This window comes from Thamnophis elegans, chromosome 7 (genome assembly GCF_009769535.1).
Source record: "Thamnophis elegans isolate rThaEle1 chromosome 7, rThaEle1.pri, whole genome shotgun sequence".
Taxonomy (NCBI): Eukaryota; Metazoa; Chordata; class Lepidosauria; order Squamata; family Colubridae; genus Thamnophis; species Thamnophis elegans.
In genome coordinates, this window is record NC_045547.1 from 44,984,931 (window position 1) to 45,005,783 (window position 20,853).

The following is a 20,853-nucleotide window of genomic DNA, read 5'->3' on the forward strand; positions in this document are numbered from 1 at the left end:
TTTGCACACACACAAAAATTTCACACGTTCTCTCTTTCTAAAATGATCAATGAAAAAGTAAGAGAAAGAAGAATACTAAGAAAAGAGAATGGGCGTTGGTGCTTACGTGATACCCCCTTTCTCAGGATGGTGGAGACAGCAGCCATGGATGGGTTAACTCTGTCAGTATCCAATAGGACTGAGTCTATAAATCGTGACATCATAGCACCTGAGGTAGCTCCTCCGGCTTTTGACAAAGTTGAGTATTAGACTGCTGTGCTGTATGTGATAAGATATTGTATGCTCATCTCTCCTACTGACCACATATAGAATTAGGTTCACACGAAGCATTCAGGTGGGGATGGCTGCTGTCACCACCATCCTGAGAAAGGGCGTATCAGGTAAGCAACAAAACCCATCCTCCAAAGTTGGTAGAGACAGCAGCCATACATGGGACATGTTTGAATGTTTGAATGTTTATTTTATTTATATGCCGCCCTTTTCCCCCGAAGGGGACTCAGGGCGGCTCACAACTCAAACCAGGGAAGGAGGATACAAACAAAAAATTAAAATGACACAAAACAATACATAATTTAAAACACACAACAGTCATACCATTCGAGACGGGGGCAACAATTCTTTAGCCCCAGGCCTGTCGGAACAGCCAGGTTTTAAGGGCTTTGCGGAAGGCCTGGAGGGTGGTGAGGGTTCGAATCTCCACGGGGAGTTCGTTCCAGAGGGTCGGAGCAGCCACAGAGAAGGCTCTCCTCCGGGTAGTTGCCAGTCGACACTGGCCGGCGGATGGAATTCGGAGGAGGCCTAATCTGTGGGATCTAATCGGTCTAGTGGAGGTAATTGGCAGCAGGCGGTCTCTCGAGTACCCAGGTCCAATACCATGAAGGGCTTTATAAGTGACGACTAGCGCCTTGAAGCGTATCCGGAGACCAATAGGCAGCCAGTGCAGCTCGCGGAGGATAGGTGTTACGTGGGTGAACCAAGGTGCACCCACGATCGCTTGCGCGGCTGCATTCTGGACAAGCTCGAGTCACCGAATGCTCTTCAAGGGCTGCCCCATGTAGAGCATGTTGCAGTAATCCAGTCTAGAGGTCACAAGGGCGCGAGTGACTGTTGTGAGAGCCTCCCGGTTCAGGTAGGGACGCAACTGGTGCACCAGGCGAACCTGGGCAAATGCCCCCCTGGTCACAGCCGACAAGTGGTGTTCAAAAGTCAGCTGTGGGTCAAGGAGGACTCCCAAATTGCGAACCCTGTCTGAGGGGCGTACTGTTTGACCCCCCAGCCTGAGAGATGGAACACTTGGCCAATTAGTAGGAGGGAAGCACACCAGCCACTCGGTCTTATCTGGATTGAGTACAAGCTTGTTAACCCCCATCCAGTCCCTAACAGCCTCGAGGCCCTGGCACATCACATCAACCGCTTCATTGAGTTGGCATGAGGCGGACAGATACATGGGACATACCAAAGCTAGGCCTGTCCACGGGTAGGACTGTGCGTAGACCTAGGTGTCCTGTGTGGGAAGGACTTGTTGTAGGACTCGTCTTCCAAAGGCCGCGTCCGCTGATGCGTACTTGTCTAGCTTGTAGTGGCGGATGAATGGAAATGGTGTAGTCTATGTGGCTGCCCTGCAGATTTCTTCTACCGAGGCCTGTGTTGCCCAAGCTGCTGAGGTTGCTACACTGCGTGTTGAGTGAGCTGTGATGTTTTATGGTGGAGCCAAGTGATGAGTTGGTATGCCTTGGCAATGGAGGATCTGATCCAGAGCCCTATGATTGAAGATGAGGCCTTATTGGTCGCGTGAAAGGAAAAAAAAGAGCCTCAGATTGTCAGAATTCAGCAGTCCTGTTGATATAAACCTTAAGGGCACGGGGCACGTCCTGGGTATGCCACTTTCGTTCGAGTCTGTGAGTTGGATTGGGGCAGAAATTTGGCAGAATCAATTCTTGTGATCTATGGAAAGCCGAGTTTACCTTGGGGATGAATGTGGGGTGCAGCCGGAGAATGACCCTATCTGAGTGAAACACACATAGATCGTCCCTGATGGAAAGTGCTCCCAATTCCAAAACATGCGTCACTGAGGTGACGGTGACTAGAAAGGCCACCTTCAGCGTGAGATGTTGGAACGAGATGGACCCCAAGGGTTCAAAGAGAGGTTTGGTGACAAAGTCGAAGACTTTGGCAAGAGTAGGGAATCTATGGGTAACAGGAGGGCTGAGGTTAGTCGCTCCCCTAAGGAAGCGGCATACTTGTGGGTGCAAGGAGAGCGGTTTGGAAGGACGGAGGGTGAGGACTGAAGAGAGGGCCGCTACGTGACATCTGAGCATGTTTGGTGAGAGTGCCTTATCAAGTCCAAGTTATAAGAATTCTAGGACGTTGGTGATGGATGCTCTGAGAGGAACAATGTCCCGTTGATTGCACCAGGTGACAAAGGTCAGCCAAGTGGCGTTGTAAATCCTATTAGTGAGGGGGCATTGAGACGTCTGGATTGTCCGAATAACCTTGCTGGAGAGTTTTGCAGCTGTTAAGGTCACCCGCTCAATCTCCAGGTGGCTAGCCACAACCATTTAAGGTCGGGGTGATGGATTGACCCCTGATGGAGAAGTGATTTTGACATTGGGAGTCGCCATGATGGACCCACTGATAAGTTCACCAAGTCCGTGAACCATGACCGGCGCAGCCAGTGGTGAGCAAGTTCCACCTCCTCTAACATCTTGCATATGATCCTCTGGATCAATGGGAAGGGAGGGAAGGCATATAGAAGCCCGAGGAGCCATCTGCACTGAGTGCATCTGTCCCTTCTGACCCTGGTGTCGTGTAACATGTGACAGCTGATTGTTGGACTGTGTGGCAAAGAGGTCTAGTACTGGAACTCCATACATTCTGGTCAGCTGCATGAAGATGCGATGGTTCAGGCTCCATTCCACTGGGTCAATCAGTGTGCGACTCAACCAGTCCCCCTGCGTGTTCTCTGTGCCTGAAATATGTTCTGCGTGGAGGGAGAGCAGGTTGGTTTCTGCCCAAAGCCCAGGTGAAAGGCTGACTCCATGAGGGAGATGGCCTTCATCCACCCATGACAATTGACATGCGCCTTTACGGTCATATTGTCTGTGAGAATCAGTACCTGGGTGTTGCGCATGGAGGACCGAAAGTGAAGAAGGGAGAGATGGATTGCCCTCAATTCCAACCAATTTATGCTGTGAGTTTGGTCGGAGTGGGATCACAGACCCTGGGCCACCTGAGAGTTGAGGTGAGCACCTCACCCACTCAGGCTGGTGTCGGTCGTGAGAGTGAGACGCTAGGGTTCCCTGAAGAGAGACCCTTGGGCAATGGCCGGGGATACCCATCACTCCAGCGATTTGACCACTTCTGGAGTCATCCTTACTTTTACAGAGAAGCAGCTGCTGTTGGTCTTCTGATATGGCAACAGGAACCACTGGAGGCAGTGACTGTGGAGACGTGCTCACGGAACGATGGAGAAACACGAGACCATCTTCCCCAGTAATTGAGAAAGTTGGATCAGTGGAACCTGTTGCTTGCTCTTCACTGTGTTGGCCAGGTTCCAGAGGCTGAGTCCCAGGAGTACAAGATGAGAGGTGGGCACTAGTTACTTTTGTCTCGATTTATGGAGAAGGCCTGGTCCTGAAGCACTAGAATGGTGGTGTGGAGGTCCTGGAGAGTCTGATTGTGCAATCTGGACAGCAACAAAATGTCGTTTAGATAGCACAAGATCCTTATGGGTCTGGCTCGAAGATGGGCCGCTACTACTGCTAGCAGTTTGGTGTATACTCTTGGGGGGCATGACAGCCCGAAGGGGAGGGCCCTGTATTGAAAACGGTTGCTTGCATAAACAAACCGCAGGAACCTTCTGTAATTCTTGTGGATGGGGACATGGAGGTAAGCCTCTGTAAAGTCCACCGAGGCGAGAAGGTCGTTTTGCGAACACTCTCCAAGATGAACAGAAGAGAGTGCACTTTGAACTTCCTGTATCTGATGAAACAGTTGAGAAATCTGAGGTGGAGGATCGCTTTCCATGCCCCTGAAGACTTTGGCACGATAAAGAAATGAGAGTAAAACCCTTGTCCTGCTTAGCCTGGAGGCACAGGTTAAATGGCCCGAATGTGGAACAGGTGCTGAATAGCCTGCTCCACTAGGTGGCGCTTGAGAGAGTCCCTGGAGACCAGGCATGTGACAAAGTGGTTCAGGGGACTGGAGAGCAGGCCCAGGGATAGGCCAAATCTGATGGTGGACCTGACCCATGCGTCGTTGGTGATCTTGTCCCAAAGATCTGCAAAGGCCGCTAGACATCCCCCTATGGACAGAGACTCTAGGCAGTCATTTCTGTCTCTTGAAGGGGCAACTGGAGTTCCCTCGGAATGATTTCCTAGGGGGGAATCGTTATCCACTTCTGTCTGATCTGTCTGAGAAGAAAGGTCCCTGTCTAGGAGCATCCTGATGTTGTTGATGGGAGTTTGCAAAAACCCCGTCCTGTCCTCGAAAGGGCGGCTTGCAATAAAATGACTGACCCTGCCCTTCCGGCTTTTTTGAGGCAGATTGACTTTCCATTTATCCTTAGATTCGACTAGCAGAGGTTCTAAGGGAGGGCCGAATAAGAGATTAGTGGAATATGCTGAGGAGGCAAGTCTCCACTTAGCCCTCGCATCTGCCTGCCATTGTTTTAACACAGGAGATGGCGCGTGGTAATTGAGGATGCAATGGACTTAGATGTGAAGTGGGCCGCATCTGCTGCATACCCCAAGTCTGCTTTCAATTTATTAATGTCTCTGCGAGCCTTGAAATCCCTAGGGAATATTCTCTCCTGGAGCTGCCTCAATCAAAGGAGAGCAGCCCTGCTGAAGAATGAGGCCGAGGTCGAAGCACAGATAGCCAGTGCCGAGGCTTGATGCCCTTTAACGAGTGTTTGTTCGAGCCTTTTGTCCTCAGGACGAAGTGCATCCTCAGGGGTGATCAATAGAAGGTACCTTGAGCGCCTTGGAGAGCTCTTGTCCCACATTGTAGAGATGTTTGTCCAGGGTGTTTAGAAGAGGGACTGTACCTGAAGATACCCATTGGTTCTAGACAACATCAAGGAATAGCTTGGGTGAGGGTATCACATCTTTCTCCACCTTGGGTTGGGCAAAGAGGGGGTCCGTGGTGTCCGTCTTGTCAGGATCAGCTCCCTGGGATGACTTGGGAGCCGGCATACTCACTATCTTCTTAACCTTAAAGAGGAGAGAGCGAAAAACAGGAGGTTTAAATAGGCCCACAAAGGTAGGTGGGTCTGGAGGCAGACAGTCATCTTCCGACAGATCCAAATTTCTAATAGGACGTTCCTCCTCTCCAAACACCGACTGGGTAGACGAGCTAGGAACCTCACATGACAAAGATGCGGAACTCTCTCTGTCTCTGTGTTGCCTGCTGGAACCAGAGGAAGTCCTACGTGGAGTAGAATGGGAAAAAGATTTATGTTGGAGGCTTGCTGCAATGCCTCGTTCAATGGCATCTGAAATAATGGTTGCCATATCCAGGATACAGGGGTGAGACCAGAATGGAGGGCTCCCAGTGTCTTGAGGCAAGAGGTCTGGTTCAGGAGTAAGACTCCTATCATTCCCAGACCCCTCCTCACTGATTTTTAGCTCCTCCAGACCCCTAGCGTCCTCAGGTTGAATAGGGGAAGCAGCAGGTGACAATTTCTCCTCAGAATCTGATGACAATTCAGCTGGGGGACTAGTCTCAGCGACCCTTTGAGACTGGAAAGGGTGAGAGGATGCCATGTGCTTGGATTTCTCCTTGGCCTTCCTTGGGGAAGGTGGTCTTATTAGCTTCCCCAGATGAGGTCGTACGAGTGGGGATCGATTTTGGAGCCTTGGCAGGGCGCCCGGTGGGAGATGTCTCTGGGGCTGCTTTTCTCTTAGAGGCCCTGGTGCCGGATGGGCCTGCTATAGGACTTGGAGACATAGGAGATACTGAGGGCACAGGGGGATCCTGGCTAGAAACCGAAGCCATGGCCTATACTTACGGACCGTTGATGCCCCAAAATGGCCGCCAAAAATTTTGCTGCCCAAACAAACTGACCCCTGAGGTAATATGAGCCTCTTGGGGCCAGGCAGGGCAGTGAGACCTCTCCGAATGTTGGTGGCAAACGGCTGCGGCGTTCCTACACCGGCAAGAGCAGCTGGTGGCAAATGCGGAGCGTTGGGGGCTAGCGATGGCGGCGGCAGTGCAGTGGCTGTGGCGGTTTTAGGCCCAAGTGTGGCAGTGGCCTCAAATGGCTGGTGCCTAGGGCGGTGGCTGAAAGGCAAAGGCACTGGTCTGAAGCCTCCCGCAATGCAAGCGGAGCTGGTATGCTGATGAGCTGGCAAGAGGCAGAAGCTACAGAGTTACTTCGTGGGCCTGCCTCCTGCAGTGAAGCTGCCGAAGAGCGCACTGGCGCCCCCGCCTGTAACATTTCCACCTCTGCCTTCTCGAAGTCCAATTTACTGCAAGATGGAATAATGATTGATATATTGATTGAACTGGTAAATCTCCCACTGAAAGCTACATTATGAATGCCACTTGTAGCATTCAACATGAGCAAAATGAGAAGACGTTAGGATATAAGAACACAACAGCACATTTCCTTACATAAGACATTTAATATTTTCCATGTTTCATTATCTGTGCTTAATATTAATGTATAAAGAAAGAATGAAACTAGCATCTTAATGTATTTGACAGTATATTACAAATCAACTTTTGAGAGTACCTACTTGGAAAGAAACTGAACCATAGCCCAAACACCACCATACATTAGTCCTTTGATTAGCCAAGAATCAATATCAAGATCTGCTATAAATCCAACCAGCCAAATAACTAGGAATGGTGTTCCTAGCATCACCTTCTGACGAAATTCCTACAAAAAATAGTAAATATTAATTATTCTATTTTTTTTAATGAAGCACTACAAAAATAGACTTTTTACTCAAATATTTCACAGTAACTTTAATTTTAAAAGATCAAAGAAGAACAATGTTCAGTGAAATATATGAGGCCCAGGTATGGTCAGTCACTTCTCCCCAGTAGGAAAAGTTATTTTTTAGAAAGTCAATTTAAAAGATGCAAAAGCTCAAGATTTCAAGTACCTCTTGACATCATCTCAAGAAATTACATGTCAACAAAACCAAAGTTTATTGATTTTTAAATATAGTTCTCACCTTATCAGCCCTCAGCTTCCTGAGAAAAGATGGATTGTCATAACCTTTTGCTTGCCTTGCCTCCTGTAGATGATTTATCATCCAAACATTTTTTCTTTGCTTTGCTAAATCAAGTGGTGATTCTCCCTATTAAAATATAAAAAGATTTAAAATAATGTTAGATTAAAAGTGGAAAATATGTAACAATTTCATTTAAAATATTATTTAAAAGTGTTATAAATATTAAATCAGTTCATTATATTATGTAGTTCACTAGTCTGGAACACGAGGCTCTCTTCCACATATTAACAAGCAGCAGAGGCAAAGAAAAAGACAATTTCATCAGCTAACAGGATTTATCTAACATATTTGTGTATTATCAATATCTCACGTAAATGTTTATCTATACATTAGATAAGCGGTGTCAAACTTGATTTCATCGAGGGCCCCATCAGGGTTGTATTTGACCTCAGGGGCCCATGTGGTTGTGGCCAGCTTGATGTTTCTTGTTTCAGGGGTGTCTATAGTGGTCTGCGCGCTCTGCTCTGCCAGTGAAAACAGGCTCCTGAGCTCCATTTTCAACTGTGACAGCCTCCTGCTGCCCTCTGCCAGTGAAAACGGAGCTCAGGGGGCCGTGGGCTCCCTTTTTGCTGGCAGGGAGGCAGGAGACTGTCGCAGCCAAAAACAGAGCCTGGGAGAACTGCACGCAGTCCTCCCAAGCTCCATTTTTATTGCCAGAGGCACCATAGGCCGGCCCTTTGCTGTTTCTAGGACAGCCCTGCGGGCCAGATCTAAGAAACCCATGGGTCGGATCCTGCCCCCAGACCTCTGCAATAGATTGACTGCAAATCAATTGGAGATTAACATATGTTTTAAGCATCATTATAAGGGATGTAATAAAATTCTACCCATCAATTTGCTCCCACCAAATGTTCACATTTTTCACTAAATATATGTGCTAGTGCTGATATATGCTTTTGCACACCTAGATTCTATCAGCAGGTTCTATGTATTTTACTGCATAAAGATTACCGATTTCTCTCTCTATGGGCATTTTATAAAGATTAATCCAACAACTGAGCAATTGGGAGTTTTTCATTATTTACAGATAGTTCTTGACTTATAACTCTAATTGAGATTAGAATTATGGTTGTAATTTGTTGAAGTTGTAAATCAAGGCATCACATGACCGGACCTGATTTTTTTGACATTTTTGCGGCAATCATTAAGCGAATGCAGTGGTTAAATAAATGCCGCAAACAGTAAGCAAATCAATTTTATTCAAGGAGCTTTTTGCCAGAGACTAGAAGTAAATGCCGGAAACCTGAAAAAACACTTATAAATTCTGTCAAGCACCCTAAATACAATCACATGACAGCAGAGGATGGGGCTTGCAGCCATCATAACATGTTGTAAGTAGCTTTGGGGGATCTGTTGTAACTTCGAAGAGTCGCTAAATGACCACTTGTAAATTAAAGACTACCTGCTACTATTAGTATGAAATTTAAACTATAAAAAATGTTTTAGTTTTCAAAATCATTGCTATAACAGATCTAAGAAATAAAATTAATAATGAATAATTTTCATCCTTCTTCTGAGATACACTACATTAATAATAGGTCCTGATCACTTTAATCTGCAAGTCTCATAAATTTTGCACAACGTAACAAAATGTTTTGAGATTGTGGCAATCTCTTTATAAATACAGAAATCCTTCCAATGCTTAGAAAATTAAAATAAACCTGTAATACAGTTTTCTATCAGAGACTTAGGACAAATCAGTAGACCTCATTTACACCTAAAGAAAGAAAGGTTCTTATGGAACAGAGGAGGCAAAGGACAACCAACTGAAGGTACCTTCAGCTCCAGTTTTGCACTCCTCCTCTCTTCTACTGAAGGTAACTCCCTCCTAAACAAATATTCATGGAAGCTTGAAAAATGGTTGAATCCTCTATCGTTTGGCCCCCGCCTAAAAAAAAATGAAACAGGTACCAGAAACTGAAATTTACCCCGAAAAGGTATAAATCCTTTGAAACAAAGTAAAAATTGCAAGGATTACACATATGTACCCCAGCATCAATAGAAACTAGATATACAGAGAAGTAGGTAGTTAATTTCTATTGGTAGGATTTGAACACAAAGCTCTGGGTAGTAGTATCAAAATCTTAGGCAACAAATCATCATGAGAGACAGCAACAGAAATAAAAATCAGCTCACAGTATTTTATAGTTCTTAAGAGGAGTTTCTTTGCATTTCCACTATTCATTTAAAAAGTACTTCAGCAAACTTTCAAGATATTGGGAGTTTACCCCTCCCTTGAAACATCACATGCTTCAAGGAAATCAACACCTATATAATCTGGATATGCCAGGTGGGAGAAAACCAAACTCTCTCTGGTTCACCTTTTCATTGTAGTTCTACCTAATACAATTTCAGACCATTCAAATATAATAATAATTTAAGGCTGCTTAATTGCTTTGGTCCCTGAAGACAAACTAGAACACTGCAACAACTTACCCCCAAAATTTGTTCACTGGAGGATGAAGTTTTATACAAATGTGGTAGATGATTCCCAACTAGCCTACTAGAAAGTTCAGACTATAGAAAGGACAGTTCAATGTCTTGCTACTTTATTTTAGTTAGAGAAAATGTTAGAGTAAGAAGCAGAAATAAATAATCTATGAACTTCTAGAGCATCAGGAAATACTAGTACTCTTTTTTATGTACTAAAATACAACAGTCTGAATTGCAGTTTTTCTTTTCTACTTCAGTTTTAATATCAGAACCATGCATTTGGAAGCATGTTGAGAGAGCCAGGTTAAGTAGGAAAAAGAAAGCATAAAGTCCCAGTTTCCAGGCAGAACTCTTAATCTGAATCACAAATACATTATAGAAGGGTTAAAATAATTGATCTCTTTCTCACCTATCCAGTTAAAAGTAACTATCTATTTATTTATTTGTATCCTGCCTTTATTGTTTACAAATAACTCAAAGTGCTGAATATATTCAACACATCTTTCTCCTCCTATTTTTTCCATAACAACCACCTTATGTGGTGCGCTGACTGAGAGAGAGTGATTGGCCCAAGTTCATTCAACTGGCTTTCATAACTAAGGCAGGACTTGAATTTACGGTTTCCTGCTTCCTGGTCTGGTGCCTTAAACACTAGACCGAACTGTCTCTTGGTATAGTTGGGAGTAAATTAAAATCACATGTGGAAAGAGCAAAGATTTTGTATATTATGAGCATTCTGACCAGAAGCTGACTAAGATACAGTACTATGTTTTTCAGGTGGAAAAACTCTGCCATGCAAAGACACAGACGAAAATCTGATTTAAATTTCATGTAAAATAAAAAGTAATTTACAGACTGAATCTGAATGCCCAAAGAATTGTCTCTGTGAATTGGCTACTTATATGCAAACATATGGTTTTTAAAAACAAAAGAAAGAATGGATTCAAGATTTTGTAATATGAAGTTATAACTCAGTCTTATTTTTATGCCAGGATGTTCAGATCTCAGGAAAATAAGTAGTAAGAATGTTGGGTTGTTTAAAACATTATCAATTATAATAGATATATTCAGAACTGAGAAAATGAGAAAATGAAAGAAAGATTAGTGGTAACCATAAACAAGACAATAACAACTACCTTATGCTCACACAGAGACATCTCTGGCATAACATGAATTATTTTAGTCCTTGTTTTCCTTTCACTTTCTAAAGTATAAGACAAACAATTTTTGCCCTATGGCTCTTTCCCTAAAAATGGAAACTTGTAGCTTTACAAAAAGAAAAAAGGCACAGTATCACAAAGCAAACATACAGCTTTAAATGAAATAATATTTAGCAGTCACAGCCATATCTTGAATAATCAGAGCCCCTTCTCCATTAACTGGAATAATCTGGGAATCAGACTTTCATAATGATTGAGGCTGGCAGGACTGGAGCGAATGGTTCCAGAAAGATATATAATGTGTCTCAACTACTTAAGGCTACGAAGAGATCGAGTAAATATCTGTTAAATTGAAATGGCAGTAGTTTATAATTTAGAGGATATAGATCTACAAGCTCTCTGTGTTGCAGTAGACAATTAATTACTTTTTATGAGATCTCATTCTTCACTGATATCTACAATGAAAATACAACTCTAAGTATTTAATGTCTGAGACACTAGGCTAGAGCTGATATACTGTAATATACTGTTGAGTCTAGGTGCTTGATTGTTCTCAGTGCTATGAGCAAAGAGTTGTTACCCTATGAGTTGAGGATTACCATGATGATTACAGTTACCCCCACTATCAGGCAAGTTACTAATGCCTTGTTTCAATATGGTAGTCCACAGTTTATGACAGCAATTGGGACTGGGATTGCTGTCAATAAGCTATGTCATCTTAAAGTGTGATGCCACATGACCACATCAGTTAGTGATGGCAATCCTGGATGCCATTGTAACCCCGCATGGCTGTTAAGTGGAAAGCAATGGCCAGGCAAAGAGTACAGGAAGAATGCCACGGTCAAGCACTACAGGTAAATGGGTTGGCAGCAGGGGGCTCTTTGGGGAAAAAAAGCAGCAGGAGTGACTTATTAGAATGACTTCCAACATTCCTTGCTAACGATCATGTGACACAGCTCACTCCAATATCATAATTGTGAGCTGTAAACCTTGATTGCAATCAATGACCACAGGACGTAGAGTTGGCCAGAACTTCAAAGGTCAGTCATAAGTCCATTTTTTCAGCAATGATGTAACTTTGAAAACTTGTAACTTAAAGACTACTTTTTTAAACAGAATCAAATGATGATAATAGATGATAATCAACCAGATGATAAATAAGTTAGCTCAACAGGTAGGATTGATCTACCAAAGCCAGTGTTAGTTTTAACAGTCCTGACCCATTTAACAGGAAATAGAAATGCAGCAATTACTAGAATATGCAAGATCAAATCAAAAGGGCTTGAAATTTGACTAATCTGGTACAACAGGGATTCCAAAGTGGTGGCCCACAGGGCTGGCCAGGCCCACCCCCAATTCAGCAAAGGGGAAAAAAGTTGCAATACATCATATGACCATGCATCATTGTGAGTTTGACACTCCTGCAGTTCAATAACTGTGAACACAATCAATCTGTCTGCAAAGAAACAAATAACATTCCATGCTGGTCTATGATCATAATAAAGATTTCATTTGATTTGCAAGTGGCTTTCAGATCTTTACTATGAGAAAGAGATGGAAGATGGAAAACCTTGTAAGCTATATGAATATCCTTTTGCAAGAATTACTTTATTTCTAATTAATAGTTTACTAAGAAATGTGCCCTTTGAATAATATGTGAACCTTCTAGTTAATGTATCATTTGGATAAAGCAAAATAATAGGATCATCCAATGGAGATTAGAGCCCTATGTGAAAAAAGAGATGCCAGATGCTCAAGCTGACTTTAGAAAGGCCAGGTATATGAGAAATTGTAGTTGATGTAGAATAATTGAGAAATCAAGGAATATCCAAAAGAAGTCACTGTTGGTTATAGAAATGCTTTTGACTATGACCATCACATCAAGCTGTGGAACATGATTAGAAAAAATGTGCATTTCAGAACACCTCATTAGAAAACTATATACGGGTCAGGAAACCACAGCATGAACAGAACATAGTGAAACATTGGCTCCAAGTTGGTAAAGGAGGAATATCAATAACCTGCATTACACTATTCTGGTAATGAAAAATACGAAGAATTTGCAAGCTTTAGTGATAAATGTTAAGGAGCAAAGTAAAATAAATAAATACATACATAAATATAAAGAAAACTAAACAAATGACAACGGGTAGAATAACTAGTCTTAGAATTAGTAATGACAATATGGTGGATGACTTTTGCCTTTAAGGATCGACTTTGAAGAAGCAGGATACGAAGAGTATTGATGCTTTTTAACTCTGGTGCTGAAGAAGACTCCTGAGAATACTGGAGACAGCCAAGAAAACAAACAAATGTATCAGCAAACAAATCAATGCAGAGTTCTCACTCAAGGTACAAATGACCAGGCTCAAATTATCCTACTTATGCCAAATTATGTGAAGACCTAGCTTCCTAGAAAAAAGCTTTAATGCTGGGAAAGGTGGAAGGAAAGAGAATAGATAACCAGCAGCATGGTGGATGGACTCAGTGAATATGAGACAGATCATAATGAAGAAAATCTATCAATGCGATTATTAAAGTCAAAAATGCCCTGATGGCACATAATCAATCAAAAAGCATGACAGAAAAAGTATATTCCTATTTTCAAACCAACAAAGAACATAGCTTTCAATCATCCTGTAACTCTACGGAATGATCAACTAGTCAGTGACTTGCTCTAGTATCTGAACCAAGTGATATTGCATCAGAATCAGGTAAGTCTAGATGAATTGACCAAGATGATGAATCTACTACTTATTTAACACACCACAATGTACCTACTTGCAGCATTCCTGAGTATAGCAGTACTTTCCCACTTACTGTCCTCATGTAGGATTTCTAATTGATCTTTTGATCAGAGCTTCAAAGTGGGTAATTTCAATTCTGAAAAAAACCCTGGAAAGGTATAATTATACTAATTTTATAGGACTCAAAGCTGCCCTTTATATCCATTTCCCTCTCAATATTACATAAACTGCTCTAAACAATTTCCTCCTTTAAAAAAATAAAAACAGTAAACCCACATCTCTCATTAAATTGGATAAGACAAAAATTAACTTTAAAAAAATTAATATAAAAAAGTCTATTTCAAATACCAGCAGATCTAAACTTGCTGCCATGTTTTTCTTTCAAATGAAGTCTACCTGTCCATTTAGACAGAACATATGCAGTACTACAACATACCTCCAATTCAAGAAGATATATTCCCAGAAGGCTAATCTCCCAAATAACCAGATAGGCATGAAGAAACATGTTTAGGAGTTAACTATTATGTTTCTAAATTATATGCTTTGCCCATAGTTATTGAATAGTGGATCATTTTCAATTATTAACCTTCCTCCTAACACAAATAAACACTCTTGGTGATGCCAAATTAATTCCTACTTGCGACACCAGAACCTTAGAAGGGCTTTAAAGTTGGCCATCATTATCTGGATTCTTTAGAATGGTGAAAGAACAGGTTATTTTAACACCATAAGATCTGAGGGTAATAAGATACATAATTAAACATTATTTATTTTATTCCATATTCTTTGGAGGTCCAATAAGGCAACGTACAATATCTCATCCTGGACACCCTCTTTTTTGAACTATTACCATCTGGCAGATGGTACAGGATAATAAAAACAGGGACAAATAGGCTGAAAAATAGTTTCTACCCCAGAGCAGTAACTATACTGAATTCTACTGTATAGTGCAATATTAATGCCATATTAGGGGGATTTAATTTAAATGTATAGAAAGTGAAGGATGTGTGCTTTTGTTTTACTTCTTATGTATAATGTACACTGAAGATGGCATTTAATTTCATTGTACGATGTGCAATGACAATAAATTAAACTAAACTTATGGGGTACACCGGGCTGACAGTAACTGAGCCAAAGAATCTAGTAAACTTCCATGATAGAGGACACACCTGAATCTAAGTTTTTCATCTAACACTCTTATATAAGATACTTACATGGCTCAAAACCAGCATTCTAAAAGATAGTTCCTAGTATTAAAACACAAACACAGGTGGCTGAAAGTAAACCATCCATCATGCCAGATTACAGTGTAGAATATGTAATAATTCATCTTCCATTACTCATTCCCCATTTCCCTGGGTTAATTAAAGAAAATAAGGAGGGAAAAACAGAAAAAAATAAGGAATGCATATGAGTTTGGAACATGTGCTTGAGTATTTCAACCACAGAAAGCACAAAGTGTTTCTGGGTTTTCACCCTGAGTCAGCACAAGACACAGAAATGTAATTTTCTTTATTTTACTGACTGGAAGGGAGACAATATTTAGCTTTCAGCTATAAAGAAAGCAAGTATCCAATATGCCTTTGAAGGGATAATTCTGAAAACTCTGAAAAAGATCTTTTAAATTTTTTATAATATCTCATTTGAGAGTATTCAGCTCAAATTGTTGAATAATATTTTTATGCTCTTTTCTTTTTATAGATACACATTGAAAAATTAACCCTGTTTTTTCCTCTGGAATTGCCACTGTCCAGACATTGCAGGCCTGAGTTATCTTCTCTCTCTTCCATAAATTCTAAAACAAGTAACTATATACCTTGATTTGTCAGCCTGCTGCAGCCAAAGCACAAGAAAAACTGTGCTTAGTAAAGATTAATTTGTTAAATCCCAAGCTTCTGTGCTTTACATTTTCGCTGAAAACAATTGATGAAAATATAGGTTATAGTATCAGTATTCGTTTTTAAGGTTCCACAAAATTCTTTATAGGATTTTCTATCTATTCGTTACTTTGCAGTTTTCAAAGAACAAAGCATGTAAATAGTTCATGGCCAACTGCTGCTTGCCATTTAATGAAGAGAAAGCAAAGATGTTCCAGACTATGGAAGCTATTTTTAGATAAATCTATCTATGTCTTTATTAAGCTTTTTTAATTATCAAAATTAACAACAAAACTAGTCTTTCACGGACCTTAAAGATTAATTAGAATGATGTTACAAGGTCTGATGAAAAAACAATCTAACGAAGTAAATATTGTTCCACAAAAGTTTACATTAATAACATTAAGAAGTTTTCAAGATGTTACAGGGCACTTTGCTTTTTCTTTAATAAATATATGAATACTTTATTTTCATGGATCCAAACAGTGTGTTTGTAGTTAACAGTATTTCCAAAAAATATTCTTAAGAGAATGATATGATTACTGTTTGCAGTTCAGTATTTGGTTTGAAAGAATACCCATCTATCCAGAAAAAAATAGTTAAATTAAACTGAAATGAGCTGAGATCTCTGGGCAAAGGAAGCAGCCACACTAGTTTGCCTTGTGGAAAAAGTATTTTGTGACTGGCCATACCCATCATGGTAGCAATTATGTGACAATATCAAGACATGCTCTCAAAATTCCAAATATGTTAACCACCCCCCAAAATATTAGGATCTCTGAATATTTCAAAAAATAATACTCAAGGAATGAGCAGTAGAAAAACTCACGTCAAAGGAGATTTTAATGAAATATTTATATACTGTTTAGCACTGATTTCATAAGATTGGAAATCATGCGACGGATTAAAGCAATGGTATTAAATATAAGGCAGACAGTGACAGAAGATGAAAGCGGTCCTGGAAGATATGGGACTATGTTTGCATAATACAAGAGACAAAGTAACTCAAAGGGGAAAAAAAGTAAATAGCAAATCTGTGACCAAAGGGATGGAGGGAATATCCATGAAGAGTTAAACAGTTGAAAAGCAAAATGAACATCAGGCATTGGATATGGGGAAAGAGCCAAATATACCTGTAATGCACAAGAGAGTTTTTACTGAATGTATGTGTTGGAACTGAATCTTGTTCTTATTAAAAAATAACTAACAAAATGTGAAATTTTTACTAGACGAAGACACTTACCTTGATATTTTGTGCATCAACATTAGCTCCAGCCTCTAACAATAGACTAATCACTGTAGTATTTCCTGCTAGAACTGCCCAGTGTAATGCTGTATTCTTATGATATTTGTCTCCCAAATTCACTGAAACATTAAAAGTAAGCAGCAACCGAGTAGGATCCACACTGGAAAATTAACAAAAACATTATATAAACAAAGACTTATTATGTTCATTTAGATAAAAATTCCTTGGAGAAAGAGTAGGTATTATTTTAGACTGGGTCAGGTTGATTTCTGAATTAATTAAAATACAAATGTGTGATTTATTACTAGTGACAACCACAACAGCCTCCGTTCATTGGAACCACCCATGCATGAAGAAGCAGAACTATCAAAGCAGAACCCAAACCTCAGAAGCAGTCTTGAAAAATATCATGGCCATCTGACGATTTGTTGTAACTGAAGTCCTATCATCTTCTTTACAAACTTCCCTAATAAGGGGAGACTACAAATTGAATGGAAATTGTCAAAGACTTCCAATGTTGGGGCATCCAGAAGTTGTGAATACCCCAACACTGGAAGTATTTAAGAAGATGTTGGATAGCCATTTGTCTGAAATGTTATAGGGTTTCCTGCCTAGGCAGGGGGTTGGACTAGAAGACCTCCAAGGTCCCTTCCAACTTGCTATTGTATTGTATTGTATTGAAGAAGACTATGTCAGAGATGGATTTTTAAACAGAAGTGCACACTGGACACTTTGAGAATAACTATGTAGCATCCTTCACAAAGGAGGTATTTATCTCTTCTTGAATCAAGCTATACACACCCCATCAAATTTCTTGAAAGATCCAAACTGGGCATAGATCCATTTTAATGAAAGCTAACCTCATGTCATTGGGAGTTTTATCCTTTTTCTCAGACCTCACTAATTCAAAAGAATCTGAAATGATCTTACAAAATATTGCTCTAGTCATGGCACCAGACTAGGGGTGTTAAACTGGCGGCCCACGGGCTGGATGAGTCACGCACAGGCCATGCCCACCCCAGCTCTGAAAAGGGAAAAAACATCATGAAATGTTCACGATGGCAACCTGACGCCACGAGTTTTATATCCTTGCACTAGACTGCCCAAAAGCTGTTGAATCTGGATCAAATGTCAGAAATTTTAGCTGTGAAGAGCCTTCCAAACACGATTCAGGGGCAAGCAGTCAGTTTTCTAGCTGCTCTTAGAATACAATTACAGTGGAGAAATACAGTTTTTCATTGGTCTGATCATCACTGTATCCTGCCAAATCTGAATTGTTCAGTGACATTAATTCTTCATTTCCTCAGTCCCACAGTTTATTTTCCTATTTATCATGTTGTCTGGATTTAATTTCATGTTCTTTTCCTTGTTTAGTCATTAGAGTTCAGTGATGTCCAAGATATTGAATATTTCCTTGAAACTGGATAACAAGGGGCAAGAGCTAAGTATTATCAATATAATAATGAATGTTGAATGTTTGAATGTTTATTTCATTTGTATGCTGCCCTTTTCCCCCGAAGGGGGACTCAGGGTGGCTCACAACTCAAACCAGGGAAGGGGGATATAGACAATTTAACAACAACACAAACAATACATAATTTAAAATGCAACAATCATACCATTCGAGATAGGGGCAACGGTTCTTTAGCCCCAGGCCTGTCGGAACAGCCAGGTTTTAAGGGCTTTGCGGAAGGCTTGGAGGGTGGTGAGGGTGCGAATCTCCACGGGGAGTTCGTTCCAGAGGGTCGGAGCAGCCACAGAGAAGGCTCTCCTCCGGGTAGTCGCCAGTCGACACTGGCCGGCGGATGGAATTCGGAGGAGGCCTAGTCTGTGGGATCTAATCGGTCTGGTGGAGGTAATTGGCAGCAGGCGGTCTCTCAAGTACCCAGGTCCAATACCATGAAGGGCTTTATAAGTGACGACTAGCGCCTTGAAGCGTATCCGGAGACCAATAGGCAGCCAGTGCAGCTCACGGAGGATAGGTGTTACGTGGGTGAACCGAGGTGCACCCACGATCGCTCGCGCGGCTGCATTCTGGACAAGCTGAAGTCGCCGAATGCTCTTCAAGGGCTGCCCCATGTAGAGCACGTTGCAGTAGTCCAGTCTAGAGGTCACAAGGGCGCGAGTTACTGTTGTGAGGGCCTCCCGGTTCAGGTAGGGATGCAACTGGTGCACCAGGCGAACCTGGGCAAATGCCCCCCTGGTCACAGCTAACAAGTGGTGTTCAAAAGTCAGCTGTGGGTCCAGGAGGACTCCCAAATTGCGGACCCTGTCTGAGGGGCGTACTGTTTGACCCCCCAGCCTGAGAGATGGAACACTTGGCCAATTAGTAGGAGGGAAACACACCAGCCACTCGGTCTTATCTGGATTGAGTACAAGCTTGTTAACCCCCATCCAGTCCCTAACAGCCTCGAGGCCCTGGCACATCACGTCAACCGCTTCATTGAGTTGGCACGGGGCGGACAGATACAACTGTGTATTGTCCGCATACTGGTGGTATTTTATCCCGTGCCGTCGAATGATCTCACCCAGCGGTTTCATGTAGATATTAAACAGGAGGGGGGACAGGACCGAACCCTGCGGTACCCCATACGTCAGGGGCCTAGGGGTTGATCTCTGCCCTCCGACCAACACCGACTGCGACCTGTCCGAGAGGTAAGAGGAGAACCACCGTAGAACAGTGCCTCCCACCCCCACCTCCCGCAGTCGTCGCAGAAGGATACCATGGTCGATGGTATCGAAAGCCGCTGAGAGGTCAAGGAGCACTAGGACGGAGGCATAACCTCCATCCCTGGCTCTCCAGAGATCATCGATCAATGCGACCAAAGCGGTTTCCATGCTGTAGCCAGGCCTAAATCCCGACTGGAAGGGATCTAGATAATGCGAATGACATGCAGTAGATACTTATAAACTATACATATAGTTTATAATACTATGAACAATAGAACTGTGCATAGTTTCAAAATAATTTGAAAGTAGTGTGTCAATCCTTATGTATTTCTCAGCTATTCATTAAAGCAGAATTAGTTTTTCAGGTTTCAATGAAAACTTGAAAAAATATCCTGCTACTCTAAAAATGTGATAGAATATCTAACAGACCAAGAGTCAGCAGAAGAAAAAACAAGAATGATATAAAATATACTTATCAGCTCAGAGAGACTAGAGGTAGCATGGGCAGGTATAAGAAAAAAATTCACCTTAATTATGCTAAATTGAGCACGAGAACTGCTTTGACAGGCTTTCAAATTTTGTTGTTACCCTATTAGCAATATTTTTCTGGAAACTGAAGTGGCTTTTTCCCACTGAGTTTGCTAGCTTTGTTGAACTACCTTAATGGACAGTAGAAGAGTGCTATGCACCTGAGAGGCATGAACCATTTCTTTCAAATAATATTTAGGAATACAAAATTCTAACGTATTTGACGTATGTATGCTACTGGAATGTTAAAAATAATGGCCCACAAGTTTAAGCTTAAATGAGCAAATTACCTGTGTGTTCTATAAGCTGCCCACATTAAAGGTGTCATTCCATTTTGATCCATCATATCAACATCCTGATGAAAAAAGAAATAATCACATATAAAAAGAGAAATACCAAGGGAAAACATCTGGATACCTCCTCTTAAGGAAACTTAAAACAGTATAATACTGTGCTATTATGAAGCATTTTAGGTGTTGACTGAAGGTTTTATATTTTTGCAATTATATTAAACAATTTTGTGTGCATGTATTTGATCACAGTTTGTTGTAGGTGCAAGAGCACCATCTACTGTTTTAGGTCAGTCATTTCTGTAAATGAAATTATAGGTAATCCTCAACTTATGATCATAATTGAATCCAAAATTTCTGTTACTAAGTAAAACATTTGTTAAGTGAATTTTGGTCCATTTTACAACCCTTTTTGCCACAGTTGTTAAATGAATAACTGCAGCTATTAAGTTAGTAATACAGTTGTTAAGTGAATCTGGTTTCTCCATTGACTTTGCTTGTCATAAAGTCACAAACAGTAATCAGGTGACCCTGGGACACTGCAACTGACATAAATGAGTCAGTTGTCAAGCACCTGAATTTTGATCACATGACCATGGGGATGCTGCAATGGTCGTGTGAAAAATGCCCATAAGTAACATTTTTCAGTGCCATTGTA

The 20,853-nt window shown here is 41.5% G+C and overlaps 1 protein-coding gene across 1 annotated transcript in view; it reads right to left on the bottom strand.

Moving 5' to 3' along the window:
* ZDHHC17 (zinc finger DHHC-type palmitoyltransferase 17) overlaps positions 1-20,853 on the bottom strand; it is a 62,222-nt gene that overhangs the window by 17,326 nt on the left and 24,043 nt on the right. Inside the window, exons 6-9 of the mRNA XM_032221182.1 lie at positions 20,196-20,260; positions 16,705-16,867; positions 7,185-7,310; positions 6,741-6,883 (exon numbers count right to left, since the gene is read on the bottom strand). Of these exons, the coding sequence (XP_032077073.1) occupies positions 6,741-6,883; positions 7,185-7,310; positions 16,705-16,867; positions 20,196-20,260 (497 nt within the window). The remainder of the gene's footprint in view (positions 1-6,740; positions 6,884-7,184; positions 7,311-16,704; positions 16,868-20,195; positions 20,261-20,853) is intronic.